The following is a 20,449-nucleotide window of genomic DNA, read 5'->3' as shown; positions in this document are numbered from 1 at the left end:
AGCAGAAGATTCAAACTGAAACCGCTGCCTGAAGTACTTTTCTACCAAAAACTGCTTCAGAAGAAGAAAATACATCAAAATGGTAGAATTTAGTAAAAGTATGCAAAGAGGACCAAGTTGCTGCTTTGCAAATCTGGTCAACCGAAGCTTCATTCCTAAACGCCCAGGAAGTAGAAACTGACCTAGTAGAATGAGCTGTAATTCTTTGAGGCGGAGATTTACCCGACTCAACATAGGCAAGATGAATTAAAGATTTCAACCAAGATGCCAAAGAAATGGCAGAAGCTTTCTGGCCTTTTCTAGAACCGGAAAAGATAACAAATAAACTAGAAGTCTTACGGAAAGATTTCGTAGCTTCAACATAATATTTCAAAGCTCTAACAACATCCAAAGAATGCAACGATTTCTCCTTAGAATTCTTAGGATTAGGACATAATGAAGGAACCACAATTTCTCTACTAATGTTGTTGGAATTCACAACTTTAGGTAAAAATTCAAAAGAAGTTCGCAACACCGCCTTATCCTGATGAAAAATCAGAAAAGGAGACTCACAAGAAAGAGCAGATAATTCAGAAACTCTTCTGGCAGAAGAGATGGCCAAAAGGAACAAAACTTTCCAAGAAAGTAATTTAATGTCCAATGAATGCATAGGTTCAAACGGAGGAGCTTGAAGAGCTCCCAGAACCAAATTCAAACTCCAAGGAGGAGAAATTGACTTAATAACAGGTTTTATACGAACCAAAGCTTGTACAAAACAATGAATATCAGGAAGAATAGCAATCTTTCTGTGAAAAAGAACAGAAAGAGCAGAGATTTGTCCTTTCAAAGAACTTGCGGACAAACCCTTATCTAAACCATCCTGAAGAAACTGTAAAATTCTCGGTATTCTAAAAGAATGCCAAGAAAAATGATGAGAAAGACACCAAGAAATATAAGTCTTCCAGACTCTATAATATATCTCTCGAGATACAGATTTACGAGCCTGTAACATAGTATTAATCACAGAGTCAGAGAAACTTCTTTGACCAAGAATCAAGCGTTCAATCTCCATACCTTTAAATTTAAGGATTTCAGATCCTGATGGAAAAAAGGACCTTGTGACAGAAGGTCTGGTCTTATCGGAAGAGTCCACGGTTGGCAGGAGGCCATCCGGACAAGATCCGCATACCAAAACCTGTGAGGCCATGCCGGAGCTACCAGCAGAACAAACGAGCATTCCTTCAGAATCTTGGAGATTACTCTTGGAAGAAGAACTAGAGGCGGAAAGATATAGGCAGGATGATACTTCCAAGGAAGTGATAATGCATCCACTGCCTCCGCCTGAGGATCCCGGGATCTGGACAGATACCTGGGAAGTTTCTTGTTTAGATGGGACGCCATCAGATCTATTTCTGGAAGTTCCCACATTTGAACAATCTGAAGAAATACCTCTGGGTGAAGAGACCATTCACCCGGATGCAACGTTTGGTGACTGAGATAATCCGCTTCCCAATTGTCTATACCTGGGATATGAACCGCAGAGATTAGACAGGAGCTGGATTCCGCCCAAACCAAAATTCGAGATACTTCTTTCATAGCCAGAGGACTGTGAGTCCCTCCTTGATGATTGATGTATGCCACAGTTGTGACATTGTCTGTCTGAAAACAAATGAACGATTCTCTCTTCAGAAGAGGCCAAAACTGAAGAGCTCTGAAAATTGCACGGAGTTCCAAAATATTGATCGGTAATCTCACCTCCTGAGATTCCCAAACCCCTTGTGCCGTCAGAGATCCCCACACAGCTCCCCAACCTGTGAGACTGTTGAAATTACAGTCCAGGTCGGAAGCACAAAAGAAGCCCCCTGAATTAAACGATGGTGATCTGTCCACCATGTTAGAGAGTGTCGAACAATCGGTTTTAAAGATATTAATTGAGATATCTTCGTGTAATCCTTGCACCATTGCTTCAGCATACAGAGCTGAAGAGGTCGCATGTGAAAACGAGCAAAGGGGATCGCGTCCGATGCAGCAGTCATAAAACCTAGAATTTCCATGCATAAGGCTACCGAAGGGAATGATTGTGACTGAAGGTTTCGACAAGCTGCAATCAATTTTAGACGTCTCTTGTCTGTTAAAGACAGAGTCATGGACACTGAATCCATCTGGAAACCCAGAAAGGTTACCCTTGTCTGAGGAATCAAAGAACTTTTTGGTAAATTGATCCTCCAACCATGATCTTGAAGAAACAACACAAGTCGATTCGTATGAGATTCTGCTAAATGTAAAGACTGAGCAAGTACCAAGATATCGTCCAAATAAGGAAATACCACAATACCCTGTTCTCTGATTACAGACAGAAGGGCACCGAGAACCTTTGTAAAAATTCTTGGAGCTGTAGCTAGGCCAAACGGCAGAGCCACAAACTGGTAATGCTTGTCCAGAAAAGAGAATCTCAGGAACTGATAATGATCTGGATGAATCGGAATATGCAGATATGCATCCTGTAAATCTATTGTGGACATATAATTCCCTTGCTGAACAAAAGGCAAGATAGTCCTTACAGTTACCATCTTGAACGTTGGTATTCTTACATAACGATTCAATATTTTTAGATCCAGAACTGGTCTGAAGGAATTCTCCTTCTTTGGTACAATGAAGAGATTTGAATAAAACCCCATCCCCTGTTCCGGAACTGGAACTGGCATAATTACTCCAGTCAACTCTAGATCTGAAACACATTTCAGAAATTCTTGAGCTTTTACTGGATTTACTGGGACACGGGAAAGAAAAAATCTCTTTGCAGGAGGTCTCATCTTGAAACCAATTCTGTACCCTTCTGAAACAATGCTCTGAATCCAAAGATTGTGAACAGAATTGATCCAAATTTCCTTGAAAAAACGTAACCTGCCCCCTACCAGCTGAGCTGGAATGAGGGCCGCACCTTCATGTGGACTTAGAAGCAGGCTTTGCCTTTCTAGCTGGCTTGGATTTATTCCAGACTGGAGATGGTTTCCAAACTGAAACTGCTCCTGAGGATGAAGGATCAGGCTTTTGTTCTTTGTTGAAACGAAAGGAACGAAAAAGATTATTAGCCCTGCTTTTACCTTTAGATTTTTTATCCTGTGGTAAAAAAGTTCCTTTCCCACCAGTAACAGTTGAAATAATGGAATCCAACTGAGAACCAAATAATTTGTTACCCTGGAAAGAAATGGAAAGTAAAGTTGATTTAGAAGCCATATCAGCATTCCAAGTTTTAAGCCATAAAGCTCTTCTAGCTAAAATAGCTAGAGACATAAACCTGACATCAACTCTGATAATATCAAAAATGGCATCACAGATAAAATTATTAGCATGCTGTAGAAGAATAATAATATCATGAGAATCATGATGTGTTACTTGTTGCGCTAAAGTTTCCAACCAGAAAGTTGAAGCTGCAGCAACATCAGCCAAAGATATAGCAGGTCTAAGAAGATTACCTGAACACAGATAAGCTTTTCTTAGAAAGGATTCAATTTTCCTATCTAAAGGGTCCTTAAACGAAGTACCATCTGACGTAGGAATAGTAGTACGTTTAGCAAGGGTAGAAATAGCCCCATCAACTTTAGGGATTTTGTCCCAAAATTCTAATCTGTCAGACGGCACAGGATATAATCGCTTAAAACGTTTAGAAGGAGTAAATGAATTACCCAATTTATCCCATTCTTTGGAAATTACTGCAGAAATAGCATTAGGAACAGGAAAGACTTCTGGAATAACCACAGGAGCTTTAAATACCTTATCCAAACGTTTAGAATTAGTATCAAGAGGACCAGAATCCTCTATTTCTAAAGCAATTAGTACTTCTTTAAGTAAAGAACGAATAAATTCCATTTTAAATAAATATGAAGATTTATCAGCATCAACCTCTGAGACAGAATCCTCTGAACCAGAAGAGTCATCAGAATCAGAATGATGATGTTCATTTAAAAATTCATCTGTAGGGAGAGAAGTTTTAAAAGATTTTTTACGTTTACTAGAAGGAGAAATAACAGACATAGCCTTCTTTATGGATTCAGAAACAAAATCTCTTATATTATCAGGAACATTCTGCACCTTAGATGTTGAAGGAACTGCAACAGGCAATGGTACTTTACTAAAGGAAATATCTGCTTTAACAAGTTTGTCATGACAATCAATACAAACAACAGCTGGAGGAATAGCTACCAAAAGTTTACAGCAGATACACTTAGCTTTGGTAGATCCAGCACTAGACAGCGATTTTCCTGTAGTATCTTCTGACTCAGATGCAACGTGAGACATCTTGCAATATGTAAGAGAAAAAACAACATATATATAAAGCAAAATTGATCAAATTCCTTAAATGACAGTTTCAGGAATGGGAAAAAATGCCAAAGAACAAGCTTCTAGCAACCAGAAGCAAAGAAAAATGAGACTTAAATAATGTGGAGACAAAAGCGACGCCCATATTTTTCGCGCCAATAAGACGCCCACATTATTTGGCGCCTAAATGCTTTTTGGCGCCAAAATGACGCCACATCCGGAACGCCGACATTTTTGGCGCAAAATAACGTCAAAAAAATGACGCAACTTCCGGCGACACGTACGACGCCGGAAACGGAAACGAATTTTTTGCGCCAAAAAAGTCCGCGCCAAGAATGACGCAATAAAATGAAGCATTTTCAGCCCCCGCGAGCCTAACAGCCCACAGGGAAGAGTCAAATTTTTGAAGGTAAGAAAAAATGATTAAATCAAATGCATTATCCCAAATATGAAACTGACTGTCTGAAAATAAGGAAAGTTGAACATTCTGAGTCAAGGCAAATAAATGTTTGAATACATATATTTAGAACTTTATAAACAAAGTGCCCAACCATAGCTTAGAGTGTCACAGAAAATAAGATTTACTTACCCCAGGACACTCATCTACTTGTTTGTAGAAAGCCAAACCAGTACTGAAACGAGAATCAGCAGAGGTAATGGTATATATAAGAGTATATCGTCGATCTGAAAAGGGAGGTAAGAGATGAATCTCTACGACCGATAACAGAGAACCTATGAAATAGACCCCGTAGAAGGAGATCACTGCATTCAAATAGGCAATACTCTCCTCACATCCCTCTGACATTCACTGCACGCTGAGAGGAAAACCGGGCTCCAACTTGCTGCGGAGCGCATATCAACGTAGAATCTAGCACAAACTTACTTCACCACCTCCATCGGAGGCAAAGTTTGTAAAACTGAATTGTGGGTGTGGTGAGGGGTGTATTTATAGGCATTTTGAGGTTTGGGAAACTTTGCCCCTCCTGGTAGGAATGTATATCCCATACGCCACTAGCTCATGGACTCTTGCTAATTACATGAAAGAAAGATAAAATTACAAACTAATTTTTATTGATTGTGGAGTACAAAAATACACTTTTTTCATATTTTATGCTTTATTTTTTAAAACCTGTTGAGACATACACATATAATAATGGTATATTTGGAATCTGCTAGGTCTGCTGAAAAAAAACAATATATAGTTTGTATAGTTTATTCACACAAAATTTACTTCTAAAAGTGTTTAAACATGAGCTGCAACAAAAAGCTCAAAACTAGCTTAGCACCCAGGTGGGAAATGGCTTAGCAGCCAAAGGGTTAAAGACCAGCGACATACCCTGTACGACATCAGGGTTTAAAGCGGCTGGAAGCGATCCTGATCGCTTCCAGCCGCTTTCAAGGTATTGCTGTGATGACTCGACATTGAGGCATCACTGCAATACCTTTTTTCCAAAACCAATGCAGAGAGAGCCACTCTGTGGCCCTCTCTGCACCGGTAGCGATGGGTCCGATCGTTGGTGGGAGCAGCTGCAGGGAGGCGGGTGGGCGGCCCATCGCTACCCGGCATCCGGTTCCTGAATGTGCAGTGTGCACGCCGGGTGCTGGGAGCGTGCGGGGCCTGCAGGGAGCGCGCTCATGTGTGCGCGCGATTGCGTAACAACCACTGCCACCAATGAATGAATGGGAGAGAGGGAGGGGGGGAAATAACTGTCAAAAGGATCTGGGAGGGGGAGAGGGAGGAGGGTACTGAGGCGGGGCAGCTACACTACAGTAAAAATGTAATTACATAAAAAAAAAAAAATTTTTGGGAATCAAATTGGGTACTGGCAGACAGCTGCCAGTACCCAAGATGGCAGCAAATAGGTTGTGGGCAAGGGTTATAGAGCTGTTTTTGGGGGGGGGATCAGAGAGGTTGGGGGCTAAGGGGGGGGGGTCCATCACAGCTAAACAGATATTTAAAAAAAAAAAAAATCATAAAAAAAGCCTTTTATTTTAGTACTGGCAGACTTTCTGCCAGTACTTAAGATGGCGGGGACAATTGTGGGGTGGGGGAGGGAAGAGAGATGTTTGGGAGGGATTAGGGGGTGGGATGTGTCGGGTGGGAAGCTGATCTCTACACTAAAGCTAATTAACCCCTGCACTGCTGGGCATAATACACATGTGATGCGCAGCAGCATTTAGCGGCCTTCTAATTACCAAAAAGCAACACAAAAGCCATAAATGTCTGCTATTTCTGAACAAAGGGGATCCCAGAGAAGCATTTACAACCATTTATGCCATAATTGCACAAGTTGTTTGTAAATAATTTCAGTGAGAAATCTAAAATTGTGAAAAATGTAATTTTTTTTTTTATTTGATCGCATTTGGCGGTGAAATGGTGGCATGAAATATACCAAGATGGGCCTAGATCAATACTTGGGGTTGTCTATTACACTACACTAAAGCTAAAATTAACCCTAGAAGCTCCCTACATGATCCCTAATTAACCCCTTCACTGCTGGGCATAATACATGTGTGGTGCGCAGTGGCATTTAGCGGCCTTCTAATTACCAAAAAGCAACGCCAAAGCCATATGTCTGCTATTTATGAACAAAGGGGATCCCAGAGAAGCGTTTACAACCATTTATGCCATAATTGCACAAGTTGTTTGCAAATAATTTCAGTGAGAAACCTAAAGTTTGTGAAAAAAATTATGAAAAAGTGAAAAAAAAATTTATTTGATATCATTTGGCGGTGAAATGGTGGCATGAAATATACCAAAATGGGCCTAGATCCGTACTTTGGGATGTCTTCTAAAAAAAAAATATATACATGTCAAGGGATTCCTGAAAGATATCAGTGACCCAATGTAACTAGCGCTAATTTTGAAAAAAAGCGGTTTGGAAATAGCAAAGTGCTACTTGTACTTATTGCCCTATAACTTGCAAAAAAAGCAAACAACATGTAAACATTGGGTATTTCTAAACTCAGGACAAAATTTAGAAACTATTTAGCATGGATGCTTTTTTGGTAGTTGTAGATGTGTAACAGATTTTGGGGGTCAAAGTTAGAAAAAGTGTGTTTTTTTCCATTTTTTCCTCATTTTATATTTTTTTTATAGTAAATTATAAGATATGATGAAAATAATGGTATCTTTAGAAAGTCCATTTAATGGCGAGAAAAACGGTATATAATATGTGTGAGTACAGTAAATGAGTAAGAGGAAAATTACAGCTAAACACAAACACCGCAGAAATGTAAAAATAGCCTTGGTCCTTAAGGGAAAGAAATTGAAAAATGGCCTTGTCCTTAAGGGGTTAAAGGGATACTAAACCCAATTTTTTTTCAAGAATCCGGATAGAGAATGCACTTTTAAGCAACTTTCCAACTTACTCCTTTTATCAATTTGTCTTCGTTCTCTTGCCATCTATTTTTTTTTAAAGTAGGAATGTAAAGCTTAGAAGCCAGCCCATTTTAGGTTCAGCACCCTGGATAGTGCTTGCTTATTGGTGGCTACAATTAGCCACCAACCAGCAAGCTCTACCCATGTGCTAAACCAAAAATGGGCCGGCTCCTAAGCTTTACAATCCCGATTTAAAACAAAAAAAAAAAAAGATAGCAAGAGAACGAAGCAACATTGGTAATAGGAGTAAATTAGAAAGTTGCTTAAAATTGCATGCTCTATCTGAATCATAAAAGTTTAATTTTGACTACACTATCCCTTTAAGTACTTCAATCTAATGCAGCAGGACTTCTACATAAGCAAATTTACATAAAAAGGCTCTTTAGAAATTATCTTAAAGTGTGCAAAATGGACCTCTACATTTGACAAGCCCAGAATTTTGTATCACTAAGAAATGTGGTTAACACACAACTCAAACCTGAGCAGAAATGTATAATCTGTAGCTTCTGACAAGCACATTAAGCAGACGGGTTTGAACAAATCCAACATACCAGGGAAAGGAACGTTCATATCAGCATGTAACATTTCAATAAGTTGTGCGGTTTTAGATCCTGGAGCAGCACACATATCCAGAATCTAGGAAGAATGACAAGTTATTTATAATTCAGTTGCAATGTTATGCAGCTTATACAATGTAAATTCTTTACTTTTAATTGGATGAAATATTATCTTGTAATCGGTTTGCCTTTACTGCATAATTTAGCATCCTTATCTCTACAACAAAGTGCCAAGGCTATTAGGAACAACATGGACAGATGTCAAATTGCCTAAATACTAAAAGTATATACATTTTGCAATTGTATGATTAAATAGTCATTACATCAGGGTGGCATACAAAAGTATAAAAAGTAAATAAATCAAATATATTAGCTTTATATAGTATCCATAACCTTTGTTATCTGCAATAATATTACGGATTAGAAATGATATTCTGCTTCCACATATTATTGCCTTTGCAATTATATCAATAATAAAACAAATATGGTGGAGTATACACCAAATCTACTCATAGGAATATAATAAAAATGAAAACTATTGTATTTTTTGTTATTACTATTAAACACTTGTGGTGTAGTCCCAGACAGCTACAACAAGACAGAGTAAAAAAGGTAAATTTATGCTTACCTGATAAATTTGTTTCTTTTACGATACGATGAGTCCACGGATTTCATCCTTACTTATGGGATTACGCCTCCTGGTCAGCAGGAGGCAGCAAAGAGCACCACAGCAGAGCTGTATAAATAGCTCCTCCCTTCCCTCCCACTCCAGTCATTCGACCAAAGTTAGTAAGAGAAAGGAAAAGTCAAGGTGCAGAGGTGTCTGAAGTTTAACAAAAATGTAAAGACCTTTCATACAAAAACAGGGCGGGCCGTGGACTCATCGTATCGTAAAAGAAAAATTTATCAGGTAAGCATAAAATTTACCTTTTCTTTTACAAGATACGATGAGTCCACGGATTTCCTCCTTACTTATGGGATACAATACCAAAGCAATAGGACACGGATGAAAGGGAGGGACAAGACAGGGAACCTAAACGGAAGGCACCACTGCTTGAAGAACTTTTCTCCCAAAAACAGCCTCGGACGAAGCAAAAAGTATCAAATTTGAAAAATTTGGAAAAAGTGTGAAGACCAAGTTGCAGCTTTGCAAATCTGTTCAACAGAAGCATCATTTTTGAATGCCCATGAGGAAGCCACAGCCCTAGTAGAATGAGCCGTAATACGATCAGGAGGTTGCTGTCCAGCAGTCCCATATGCAAAACGGATGATACTCTTCAGCCAAAATGAAAGAGGTAGCCGTAGCTTTCTGACCCCTACGCTTCCCAGAAAACACAACAAACAGGGAAGAAGATTGACGAAAATCCTTAGTGGCCTGTAAGTAAAACTTTAAGGCACGGACCACGTCCAAAGTATGTAACAGTCGCTCCTTCTTAGAAGAAGTATTAGGACACAAGGAAAGAACAACTATTTCCTGATTAATATTTTTATTTGAAACCACCTTAGGAAGAAAACCAGGTTTGGTACGTAACACCACCTTATCCGAATGAAAAATAAGATAAGGAGAATCACATTGTAATGCCGAAAGCTCAGAAACTCTGCGAGCAGAAGAAACAACAAAACTTTCCAAGATAATAACTTAATATCTACGGAATGCATAGGTTCCAAAAGGAACCCCTTGAAGAAATTTAAGAACTAAATTCAAACTCCAAGGAGGAGCAATTGGTCTAAACACAGGCCTGAGTCAAGTCAGAGCCTGACAAAAAGACTGAACATCTGGAACATATGCCAGACGTTTGTGTAACAAAATAGAAAAAGCAGAAATTTGTCCCTTTAAGGAACTTGTTGACAACCCTTTCTCCAATCCATCTTGGAGAAAAGACAAAATCGTGGGAATCCTAACCCTACTCCATGAGTATCCCTTGGATTCATCCCAATAAAGCATCTATACCAAATCCTATGGTAGATGTCTCAAGTCACAAGCTCAACGAGCCGGAATCAAGGTCTCTATTACCGGATCAGAGAACCCACGCTCGGAAAAAAGTAAGCGTCCAAGTTCCATGCAAACAGCTTCAGAAAAGATTCGGATGAAGGAAGGGACCCCGAAGTAGAAGGTCCCCCCTCAACGGGAGACTCCAAGGTGGTAGAGACGCCCTCACTATCAGACCCGCATACCAAATACTGTGAGGCAATGCCGATGCAATGAATATCATCGATGCCCTCTCCTGTTTGAGTAGGGCAATAACTCGAGAAAGAACTGCAAATGGAGGAAACGGGTATGCTAGATTGAAGTTCCAAGGAACCGCCAGATCGTCTAGTACTTCGGCCTGAGGGTCCCTGGATCTCGACCCGTATCTCGGAAGTTTGGCATTCCTTCGAGATGCCACCGGAACCAACTCCGGCTGTCCCCACTTGGGGATCAGTTTGAAAATACCTCCGGATGGAGTTCCCACTCCCCCGGATGAAACGTCTGCTTGCTCAAAACAATCCGTCTCCCAATTGACTACTACCGGGATGAGGATCACTGACAGGCAACAAGAATGGGTTTCCACCCATTGAATCGTTTTGAATACCTTTGTCATCGCTAGGGAACATCTTGTTCCCCCCTGATGAGTGATGTAAGTCACAGAAGTCATATTGTCCGACTGAAACCTGATAAACTTGGCCGCAGCTAACCGAGGCCAGGCCAGAAAAGCATGGAGAATCACTTAGTTCTAGAATGTTTGTAGGGAGAGCCGACTGACTGAGACCAAAGTCCCTGAGCCTTCATAGAGTTCCAGACAGCTCCCCCCCCTAGAAGGCTGGCGTCTATTGTCAAAATTTCCCAAGCCGGCCTGCGAAAGCAGGTTCCCTGGGACAGATGATCCAGAGACAGTCACCACTGAAGAGAATCCCTTGTCTCCTGGTTAAGAGTTAACAGAGGAGACAGATCTGTACAATCCCCGTTCCATCGCCTGAGCATGTTAAGCTGTAGAGGTCTGAGATCGGACCGAGCAAAAGGGATGATATCTATTGTTGCCACCATCAGCCCAAATACTTCCATACATTGAGCCAGCGAAGGCCGAAGAATGGACTGAAGGACACGACAGGTATGTAACAACTTAGTTTTCCTGATCCTTGTCAGAAATATTTTTACCGACAGGGAATCCATTATGGTCCCCAGAAAGATTACCCTTGTACTTGGAGACAAGGAGCTTTTTTCCAGATTTATCATCCACCCATGAGGACACAGGAAGAATAATACCAGGTATGGGATCTGGCTTGGTGAAAGGATGGCGCTTGAATTAAAAAGACGGTCAGAGAAGGCACCACTCCAATACCCTGCGGTCAAAGAACCGCCAGAAGAGATCCCAGCACCTTTGAAAAAAATCTTAGAGCAGTGGCCAGGCCAAGAGGCAACGCCATGCACTGAAAGTGTTTGCTAAAAACGCAAACCTATAGAAATTTGTAATGGTCCCTGAGAAAGGGAACTTGTAGGCATGCTTCCTTTAGGTCCACTGTGGTAATTAACTGACCTTCTGGAATCAGTGGTAGCATGGAACGAACGTACCGTTTCCATCTTGAAAGACTGAACTCTTAGAATTTCGTTTAGACACTTAAAGTCCAAGATCGGTCCGAAGGTCCCCTCTTTTCTGGGAACCACAGACAGGTTAGAGAAAAAACCCTGACCCTGTTCCGTTGCCGGAACGGGAACGATCACTCCCCCTGACAGAGAGATCCTCTACGCAAAGTAAGAAAACAGAATTTATGTTTACCTGATAAATTACTTTCTCCAACGGTGTGTCCGGTCCACGGCGTCATCCTTACTTGTGGGATATTCTCCTCCCCAACAGGAAATGGCAAAGAGCCCAGCAAAGCTGGTCACATGATCCCTCCTAGGCTCCGCCTACCCCAGTCATTCGACCGACGTTAAGGAGGAATATTTGCATAGGAGAAACCATATGGTACCGTGGTGACTGTAGTTAAAGAAAATAAATTATCAGACCTGATTAAAAAAACCAGGGCGGGCCGTGGACCGGACACACCGTTGGAGAAAGTAATTTATCAGGTAAACATAAATTCTGTTTTCTCCAACATAGGTGTGTCCGGTCCACGGCGTCATCCTTACTTGTGGGAACCAATACCAAAGCTTTAGGACACGGATGAAGGGAGGGAGCAAATCAGGTCACCTAAATGGAAGGCACCACGGTTTGCAAAACCTTTCTCCCAAAAATAGCCTCAGAAGAAGCAAAAGTATCAAACTTGTAAAATTTGGTAAAAGTGTGCAGTGAAGACCAAGTCGCTGCCCTACATATCTGATCAACAGAAGCCTCGTTCTTGAAGGCCCATGTGGAAGCCACAGCCCTAGTGGAATGAGCTGTGATTCTTTCGGGAGGCTGCCGTCCGGCAGTCTCGTAAGCCAATCTGATGATGCTTTTAATCCAAAAAGAGAGAGAGGTAGAAGTTGCTTTTTGACCTCTCCTTTTACCGGAATAAACAACAAACAAGGAAGATGTTTGTCTAAAATCCTTTGTAGCATCTAAATAGAATTTTAGAGCGCGAACAACATCCAAATTGTGCAACAAACGTTCCTTCTTTGAAACTGGTTTCGGACACAGAGAAGGTACGATAATCTCCTGGTTAATGTTTTTGTTAGAAACAACTTTTGGAAGAAACCCAGGTTTAGTACGTAAAACCACCTTATCTGCATGGAACACCAGATAAGGAGGAGAACACTGCAGAGCAGATAATTCTGAAACTCTTCTAGCAGAAGAAATTGCAACTAAAAACAAAACTTTCCAAGATAATAACTTAATATCAACGGAATGTAAGGGTTCAAACGGAACCCCCTGAAGAACTGAAAGAACTAAATTGAGACTCCAAGGAGGAGTCAAAGGTTTGTAAACAGGCTTAATTCTAACCAGAGCCTGAACAAAGGCTTGAACATCTGGCACAGCTGCCAGCTTTTTGTGAAGTAACACAGACAAGGCAGAAATCTGTCCCTTCAGGGAACTTGCAGATAATCCTTTTTCCAATCCTTCTTGAAGGAAGGATAGAATCTTAGGAATCTTAACCTTGTCCCAAGGGAATCCTTTAGATTCACACCAACAGATATATTTTTTCCAAATTTTGTGGTAAATCTTTCTAGTTACAGGCTTTCTGGCCTGAACAAGAGTATCGATAACAGAATCTGAGAACCCTCGCTTCGATAAGATCAAGCGTTCAATCTCCAAGCAGTCAGCTGGAGTGAAACCAGGTTCGGATGTTCGAACGGACCCTGAACAAGAAGGTCTCGTCTCAAAGGTAGCTTCCAAGGTGGAGCCGATGACATATTCACCAGATCTGCATACCAAGTCCTGCGTGGCCACGCAGGAGCTATCAAGATCACCGACGCCCTCTCCTGATTGATCCTGGCTACCAGCCTGGGGATGAGAGGAAACGGCGGGAACACATAAGCTAGTTTGAAGGTCCAAGGTGCTACTAGTGCATCCACTAGAGCCGCCTTGGGATCCCTGGATCTGGACCCGTAGCAAGGAACTTTGAAGTTCTGACGAGAGGCCATCAGATCCATGTCTGGAATGCCCCACAGCTGAGTGACTTGGGCAAAGATTTCCGGATGGAGTTCCCACTCCCCCGGATGCAATGTCTGACGACTCAGAAAATCCGCTTCCCAATTTTCCACTCCTGGGATGTGGATAGCGGACAGGTGGCAGGAGTGAGACTCCGCCCATAGAATGATTTTGGTCACTTCTTCCATCGCTAGGGAACTCCTTGTTCCCCCCTGATGGTTGATGTACGCAACAGTTGTCATGTTGTCTGATTGAAACCGTATGAACTTGGCCCTCGCTAGCTGAGGCCAAGCCTTGAGAGCATTGAATATCGCTCTCAGTTCCAGAATATTTATCGGTAGAAGAGATTCTTCACGAGACCAAAGACCCTGAGCTTTCAGGGATCCCCAGACCGCGCCCCAGCCCATCAGACTGGCGTCGGTCGTGACAATGACCCACTCTGGTCTGCGGAATGTCATCCCTTGTGACAGGTTGTCCAGGGACAGCCACCAACGGAGTGAGTCTCTGGTCCTCTGATTTACTTGTATCTTCGGAGACAAGTCTGTATAATCCCCATTCCACTGACTGAGCATGCACAGTTGTAATGGTCTTAGATGAATGCGCGCAAAAGGAACTATGTCCATTGCCGCTACCATCAACCCGATCACTTCCATGCACTGAGCTATGGAAGGAAGAGGAACGGAATGAAGTATCCGACAAGAGTCTAGAAGCTTTGTTTTTCTGGCCTCTGTCAGAAATATCCTCATTTCTAAGGAATCTATTATTGTTCCCAAGAAGGGAACCCTTGTTGACTGAGATAGAGAACTCTTTTCCACGTTCACTTTCCATCCGTGAGATCTGAGAAAGGCCAGGACTATGTCCGTGTGAGCCTTTGCTTGAGGAAGGGACGACGCTTGAATCAGAATGTCGTCCAAGTAAGGTACTACAGCAATGCCCCTTGGTCTTAGCACAGCTAGAAGGGACCCTAGTACCTTTGTGAAAATCCTTGGAGCAGTGGCTAATCCGAAAGGAAGCGCCACAAACTGGTAATGCTTGTCCAGGAATGCGAACCTTAGGAACCGATGATGTTCCTTGTGGATAGGAATATGTAGATACGCATCCTTTAAATCCACCGTGGTCATGAATTGACCTTCCTGGATGGAAGGAAGAATAGTTCGAATGGTTTCCATCTTGAACGATGGAACCTTGAGAAACTTGTTTAAGATCTTGAGATCTAAGATTGGTCTGAACGTTCCCTCTTTTTTGGGAACTATGAACAGATTGGAGTAGAACCCCATCCCTTGTTCTCTTAATGGAACAGGATGAATCACTCCCATTTTTAACAGGTCTTCTACACAATGTAAGAATGCCTGTCTTTTTATGTGGTCTGAAGACAACTGAGACCTGTGGAACCTCCCCCTTGGGGGAAGCCCCTTGAATTCCAAAAGATAACCTTGGGAGACTATTTCTAGCGCCCAAGGATCCAGAACATCTCTTGCCCAAGCCTGAGCGAAGAGAGAGAGTCTGCCCCCCACCAGATCCGGTCCCGGATCGGGGGCCAACATTTCATGCTGTCTTGGTAGCAGTGGCAGGTTTCTTGGCCTGCTTTCCCTTGTTCCAGCCTTGCATTGGTCTCCAAGCTGGCTTGGCTTGAGAAGTATTACCCTCTTGCTTAGAGGACGTAGCACTTTGGGCTGGTCCGTTTCTACGAAAGGGACGAAAATTAGGTTTATTTTTTGCCTTGAAAGGCCGATCCTGAGGAAGGGCGTGGCCCTTACCCCCAGTGATAGCAGAGATAATCTCTTTCAAGTCAGGGCCAAACAGCGTTTTCCCCTTGAAAGGAATGTTAAGTAGCTTGTTCTTGGAAGACGCATCAGCCGACCAAGATTTCAACCAAAGCGCTCTGCGCGCCACAATAGCAAACCCAGAATTCTTAGCCGCTAACCTAGCCAATTGCAAAGTGGCGTCTAGGGTAAAAGAATTAGCCAATTTGAGAGCATTGATCCTGTCCATAATCTCCTCATAAGGAGGAGAATCACTATCGACCGCCTTTATCAGCTCATCGAACCAGAAACATGCGGCTGTAGCGACAGGGACAACGCATGAAATTGGTTGTAGAAGGTAACCCTGCTGAACAAACATCTTTTTAAGCAAACCTTCTAATTTTTTATCCATAGGATCTTTGAAAGCACAACTATCCTCTATGGGTATAGTGGTGCGTTTGTTTAAAGTGGAAACCGCTCCCTCGACCTTGGGGACTGTCTGCCATAAGTCCTTTCTGGGGTCGACCATAGGAAACAATTTTTTAAATATGGGGGGAGGGACGAAAGGAATACCGGGCCTTTCCCATTCTTTATTAACAATGTCCGCCACCCGCTTGGGTATAGGAAAAGCTTCTGGGAGCCCCGGCACCTCTAGGAACTTGTCCATTTTACATAGTTTCTCTGGGATGACCAACTTGTCACAATCATCCAGAGTGGATAATACCTCCTTAAGCAGAATGCGGAGATGTTCCAACTTAAATTTAAATGCAATCACATCAGGTTCAGCTTGTTGAGAAATGTTCCCTGAATCAGTAATTTCTCCCTCAGACAAAACCTCCCTGGCCCCATCAGACTGGGTTAGGGGCCCTTCAGAAACATTATTATCAGCGTCGTCATGCTCTTCAGTATCTAAAACAGAGCAGTCGCGCTTACGCTGATAAGTGTTCATTTTGGCTAAAATGTTTTTGACAGAATTATCCATTACAGCCGTTAATTGTTGCATAGTAAGGAGTATTGGCGCGCTAGATGTACTAGGGGCCTCCTGAGTGGGCAAGACTCGTGTAGACGAAGGAGGGAATGATGCAGTACCATGCTTACTCCCCTCACTTGAGGAATCATCTTGGGCATCATTGTCATTGTCACATAAATCACATTTATTTAAATGAATAGGAATTCTGGCTTCCCCACATTCAGAACACAGTCTATCTGGTAGTTCAGACATGTTAAACAGGCATAAACTTGATAACAAAGTACAAAAAACGTTTTAAAATAAAACCGTTACTGTCACTTTAAATTTTAAACTGAACACACTTTATTACTGCAATTGCGAAAAAACATAAAGGAATTGTTCAAAATTCACCAAATTTTCACCACAGTGTCTTAAAGCCTTAAAAGTATTGCACACCAAATTTGGAAGCTTTAACCCTTAAAATAACGGAACCGGAGCCGTTTTGAACTTTAACCCCTTTACAGTCCCTGGTATCTGCTTTGCTGAGACCCAACCAAGCCCAAAGGGGAATACGATACCAAATGACGCCTTCAGAAAGTCTTTTCTAAGTATCAGAGCTCCTCTCACATGCGACTGCATGCCATGCCTCTCAAAAACAAGTGCGCAACACCGGCGCGAAAATGAGGCTCTGCCTATGCTTTGGGAAAGCCCCTAAAGAATAAGGTGTCTAAAACAGTGCCTGCCGATATTATTATATCAAAATACCCAAATAAAATGATTCCTCAAGGCTAAATATGTGTTAATAATGAATCGATTTAGCCCAGAAAAAGTCTACAGTCTTGATAAGCCCTTGTGAAGCCCTTATTTACGATCGTAATAAACATGGCTTACCGGATCCCATAGGGAAAATGACAGCTTCCAGCATTACATCGTCTTGTTAGAATGTGTCATACCTCAAGCAGCAAGAGACTGCTCACTGTTCCCCCAACTGAAGTTAATTGCTCTCAACAGTCCTGTGTGGAACAGCCATGGATTTTAGTGACGGTTGCTAAAATCATTTTCCTCATACAAACAGAAATCTTCATCTCTTTTCTGTTTCTGAGTAAATAGTACATACCAGCACTATTTCAAAATAACAAACTCTTGATTGAATAATAAAAACTACAGTTAAACACTAAAAAACTCTAAGCCATCTCCGTGGAGATGTTGCCTGTACAACGGCAAAGAGAATGACTGGGGTAGGCGGAGCCTAGGAGGGATCATGTGACCAGCTTTGCTGGGCTCTTTGCCATTTCCTGTTGGGGAGGAGAATATCCCACAAGTAAGGATGACGCCGTGGACCGGACACACCTATGTTGGAGAAAAACCTCTCTTTTCATCTGGACTACAGATAATCTTGAAGGCAGAAAACTGCCGATAGGGGAAAAAAATCTCAGATTTCAACTTGTACCCCTGGGACACTAGAAATATTTCTAAAGCCTAGGGATCCTGAACATCCCGCACCCAAGTCTGAACAAGAAGGGATAGTCTGCTTTTCATGCTGACTTAGTTCCAATGTCAGACTTCTTGGTGAGCTTGGGGTTCCAAGAAGGGTTGGGCTTTCATGCAGGCTTAGGTTGTTCCTGCATGACGAAGGAAGAGGAAGCAATTCCCTTGTTATTCCGAAAGGAACGAAAATTAGGCTGTCGCCCTTTAAGTTCAGTCTTCTTATCCTACGGGAAAAGATGCCTTTACCTCCCGAGATATCAGAAATTATCTCCTTTGGAGCAGGTCCGAACAAGGTCTTACCCTTGTAAATATAGTCTTAGAAGGCACATCCGTGGACCAAGGCTTTAGCCCTAAAGTCCTGTGGGCTAGATCCGAATTCTTAGGTGCCAGCCTAAGCCCTGCAATAAGCGTCTGTAACAACAGTATTAGCAAGTTTCATAATCACTATCTTGTCATGTATCCCCTCCAAGGGAGCGACTGACTGAAGTGACTCAAAGAGATAGTCTAAGCAGAATGCCACCGCACCCGTGACGGTAATTTAATAGCCCGTAAGGGTCTCAAAGCGCTGCTAATAGCAGTGACCACCGAATTTGAACCCGCAACCCTGGGTTGCTACAGAATTAAGTTCTACTGTCTGCTAAGCTACCTGTCCGGCTACTTTTAAGTATGTGAGTTTTTATACCATCCTAAGTCACAAAGGATGCCATAACAAAAAACAGTTGGATTTCTTTTATTTGTAATCGTACTCTCTCTAAGTTGTAAGAGAGCATCTTATTTCTGTCAGGCAGAACCAGACCAATATGAATAACAATCTTGTTGTAACTAGACATTGATAAGGACATGAAAGCAATGCCTAAGCAAGGAACCGCAGAGCACTGCCTGTGGGCGAGCAATAATAGCAGACACTATAGGTAGAAAAATACAGAAAGTATTGACCAGTGACACAAGACTTCTAATAGTCACATTAGAAGGAGAATGGAAAAGAAAAATCAACACAAGTAAATGTGTCGCTATTTCTTTAAATTTTAAAAGGGCAATATTTTTCCTTTAAGAATTTGCAATAAATGGGGCCAAAAAAGGATAAACAGCATTGCTAGTTTATCAATACACCTCAGTAGAATGCCCCTCTAAGTAGTATGAACCTTCAACCGGGGCCCCACCACAACACAAAGACTGTATAAGGATCTTTTGTGCGTGTTAAACAGACTACATTTGCGTCTCAAATATGGGAAAACATCTCCTTGGATCCTTATCAAAATGATTCATAACGAGAGGGTAAACAGGGCACGATACTCCATAATGACTCTGTGAGTAGACATAATGCCGCTCCCGGTCGGTATGTAGAACTATTGAATCGCCGGGAGATGAGTAAAAGCGTGGGCTTAATGTAAAAGACTCCTGCAGGACCACCCTTCGTGGGCGTACACAGAATGCACTATGCAGTCATCTCCCGGTCGGTACGTAGATCTTTATTGAACCGCCGGGAGATGATCAACAGCGTGAGCCCAAACAGAATTATACACACAACAGATAACTCCCAGGCGGTAAGATAGATTTATTGACCCGCCGGGAGACCACAAAAAGGCGCGCAATTGGAAGGAACGCCTCAAGTACCGCCCTACGTGGGCGTAAGCAGAAGCTAGGCATGTAACCATCTCCCGGTCGGCATTTTGTTTTCTGTAACCGCCGGGAGATGTATAAAGCGCATAATAAAGTGAAATAAGGAGCTAACAGTCCCCAAAACATCCATAGGGAATAACATTACCTATTAGACATCTCCCGGTCAGCATTGTTTTCTGTAACCACCGGGAGAAGTGATAACAACATACTTTATTATACCAAGTGTGGTTGCCCTTAATTTGAAACATAGGGAATAAAATTGGCCCTGAGTCAATTATCCCGTCTAGGGAAATAACAGCAGAGTCCTCTCCCAGGCGGCATGTAGTGAATGAAACCGCCGGGAGGTTAGGTCTTCTTAAAAAGTCAATACATGTGCTGTCCAAAGTATAACATACCTGAGTGAAAAGCCCATCTCTTTCTCTAAGGGCTTGTAATCACAATATGAGTGGCCACATTGCAGTTCTTCTCTAAGGGCTTTTATCGGCCCAGAAATAAAAAATGGCACTTACCTCCCCATCTGCCGACAGCAATGGCAGCTCTCAGGTGTGTGAAGTCCCACTGCTCACATGGACCTGAGGACAACAAAGGAAAATACTGAGTAAGATCCCTCAGATTTTTCCCCGAATAGGGCAGCAACAGTACATGGGAGGCGCAGTGAGAATTATGTCCCACCAGTTCCCATTGCTTTAAAGCCACCAAATGCTTCTCTTTTCACTGAAGAGACTGATCTGATCTAGGCTACACCCTAGCACAAAGCAGCACTCAAAAGGCACCACTTAAAAATAATAAACACTTGATTGAAGAATCTTTACTAACACCTTACTTTGCCATCTCCTATCTAACTAACACAGGCAAAGAGAATG

At 42.2% G+C, this 20,449-nt stretch overlaps 1 protein-coding gene across 1 annotated transcript in view; it reads right to left on the bottom strand.

The window, feature by feature from the left end:
* NSUN2 (NOP2/Sun RNA methyltransferase 2) overlaps nt 1-20,449 on the bottom strand; it is a 232,377-nt gene that overhangs the window by 176,167 nt on the left and 35,761 nt on the right. The window contains exon 6 of the mRNA XM_053714578.1: nt 8,233-8,317. Coding sequence (XP_053570553.1) covers nt 8,233-8,317 — 85 coding nt within the window. The remainder of the gene's footprint in view (nt 1-8,232; nt 8,318-20,449) is intronic.

The sequence above is a fragment of the Bombina bombina genome, chromosome 5 (genome assembly GCF_027579735.1).
Source record: "Bombina bombina isolate aBomBom1 chromosome 5, aBomBom1.pri, whole genome shotgun sequence".
Taxonomy (NCBI): domain Eukaryota; kingdom Metazoa; phylum Chordata; class Amphibia; order Anura; family Bombinatoridae; genus Bombina; species Bombina bombina.
The sequence above is the reverse complement of the archived record's forward strand: the minus strand, read 5'-3'. Positions and strand labels throughout refer to the sequence as shown.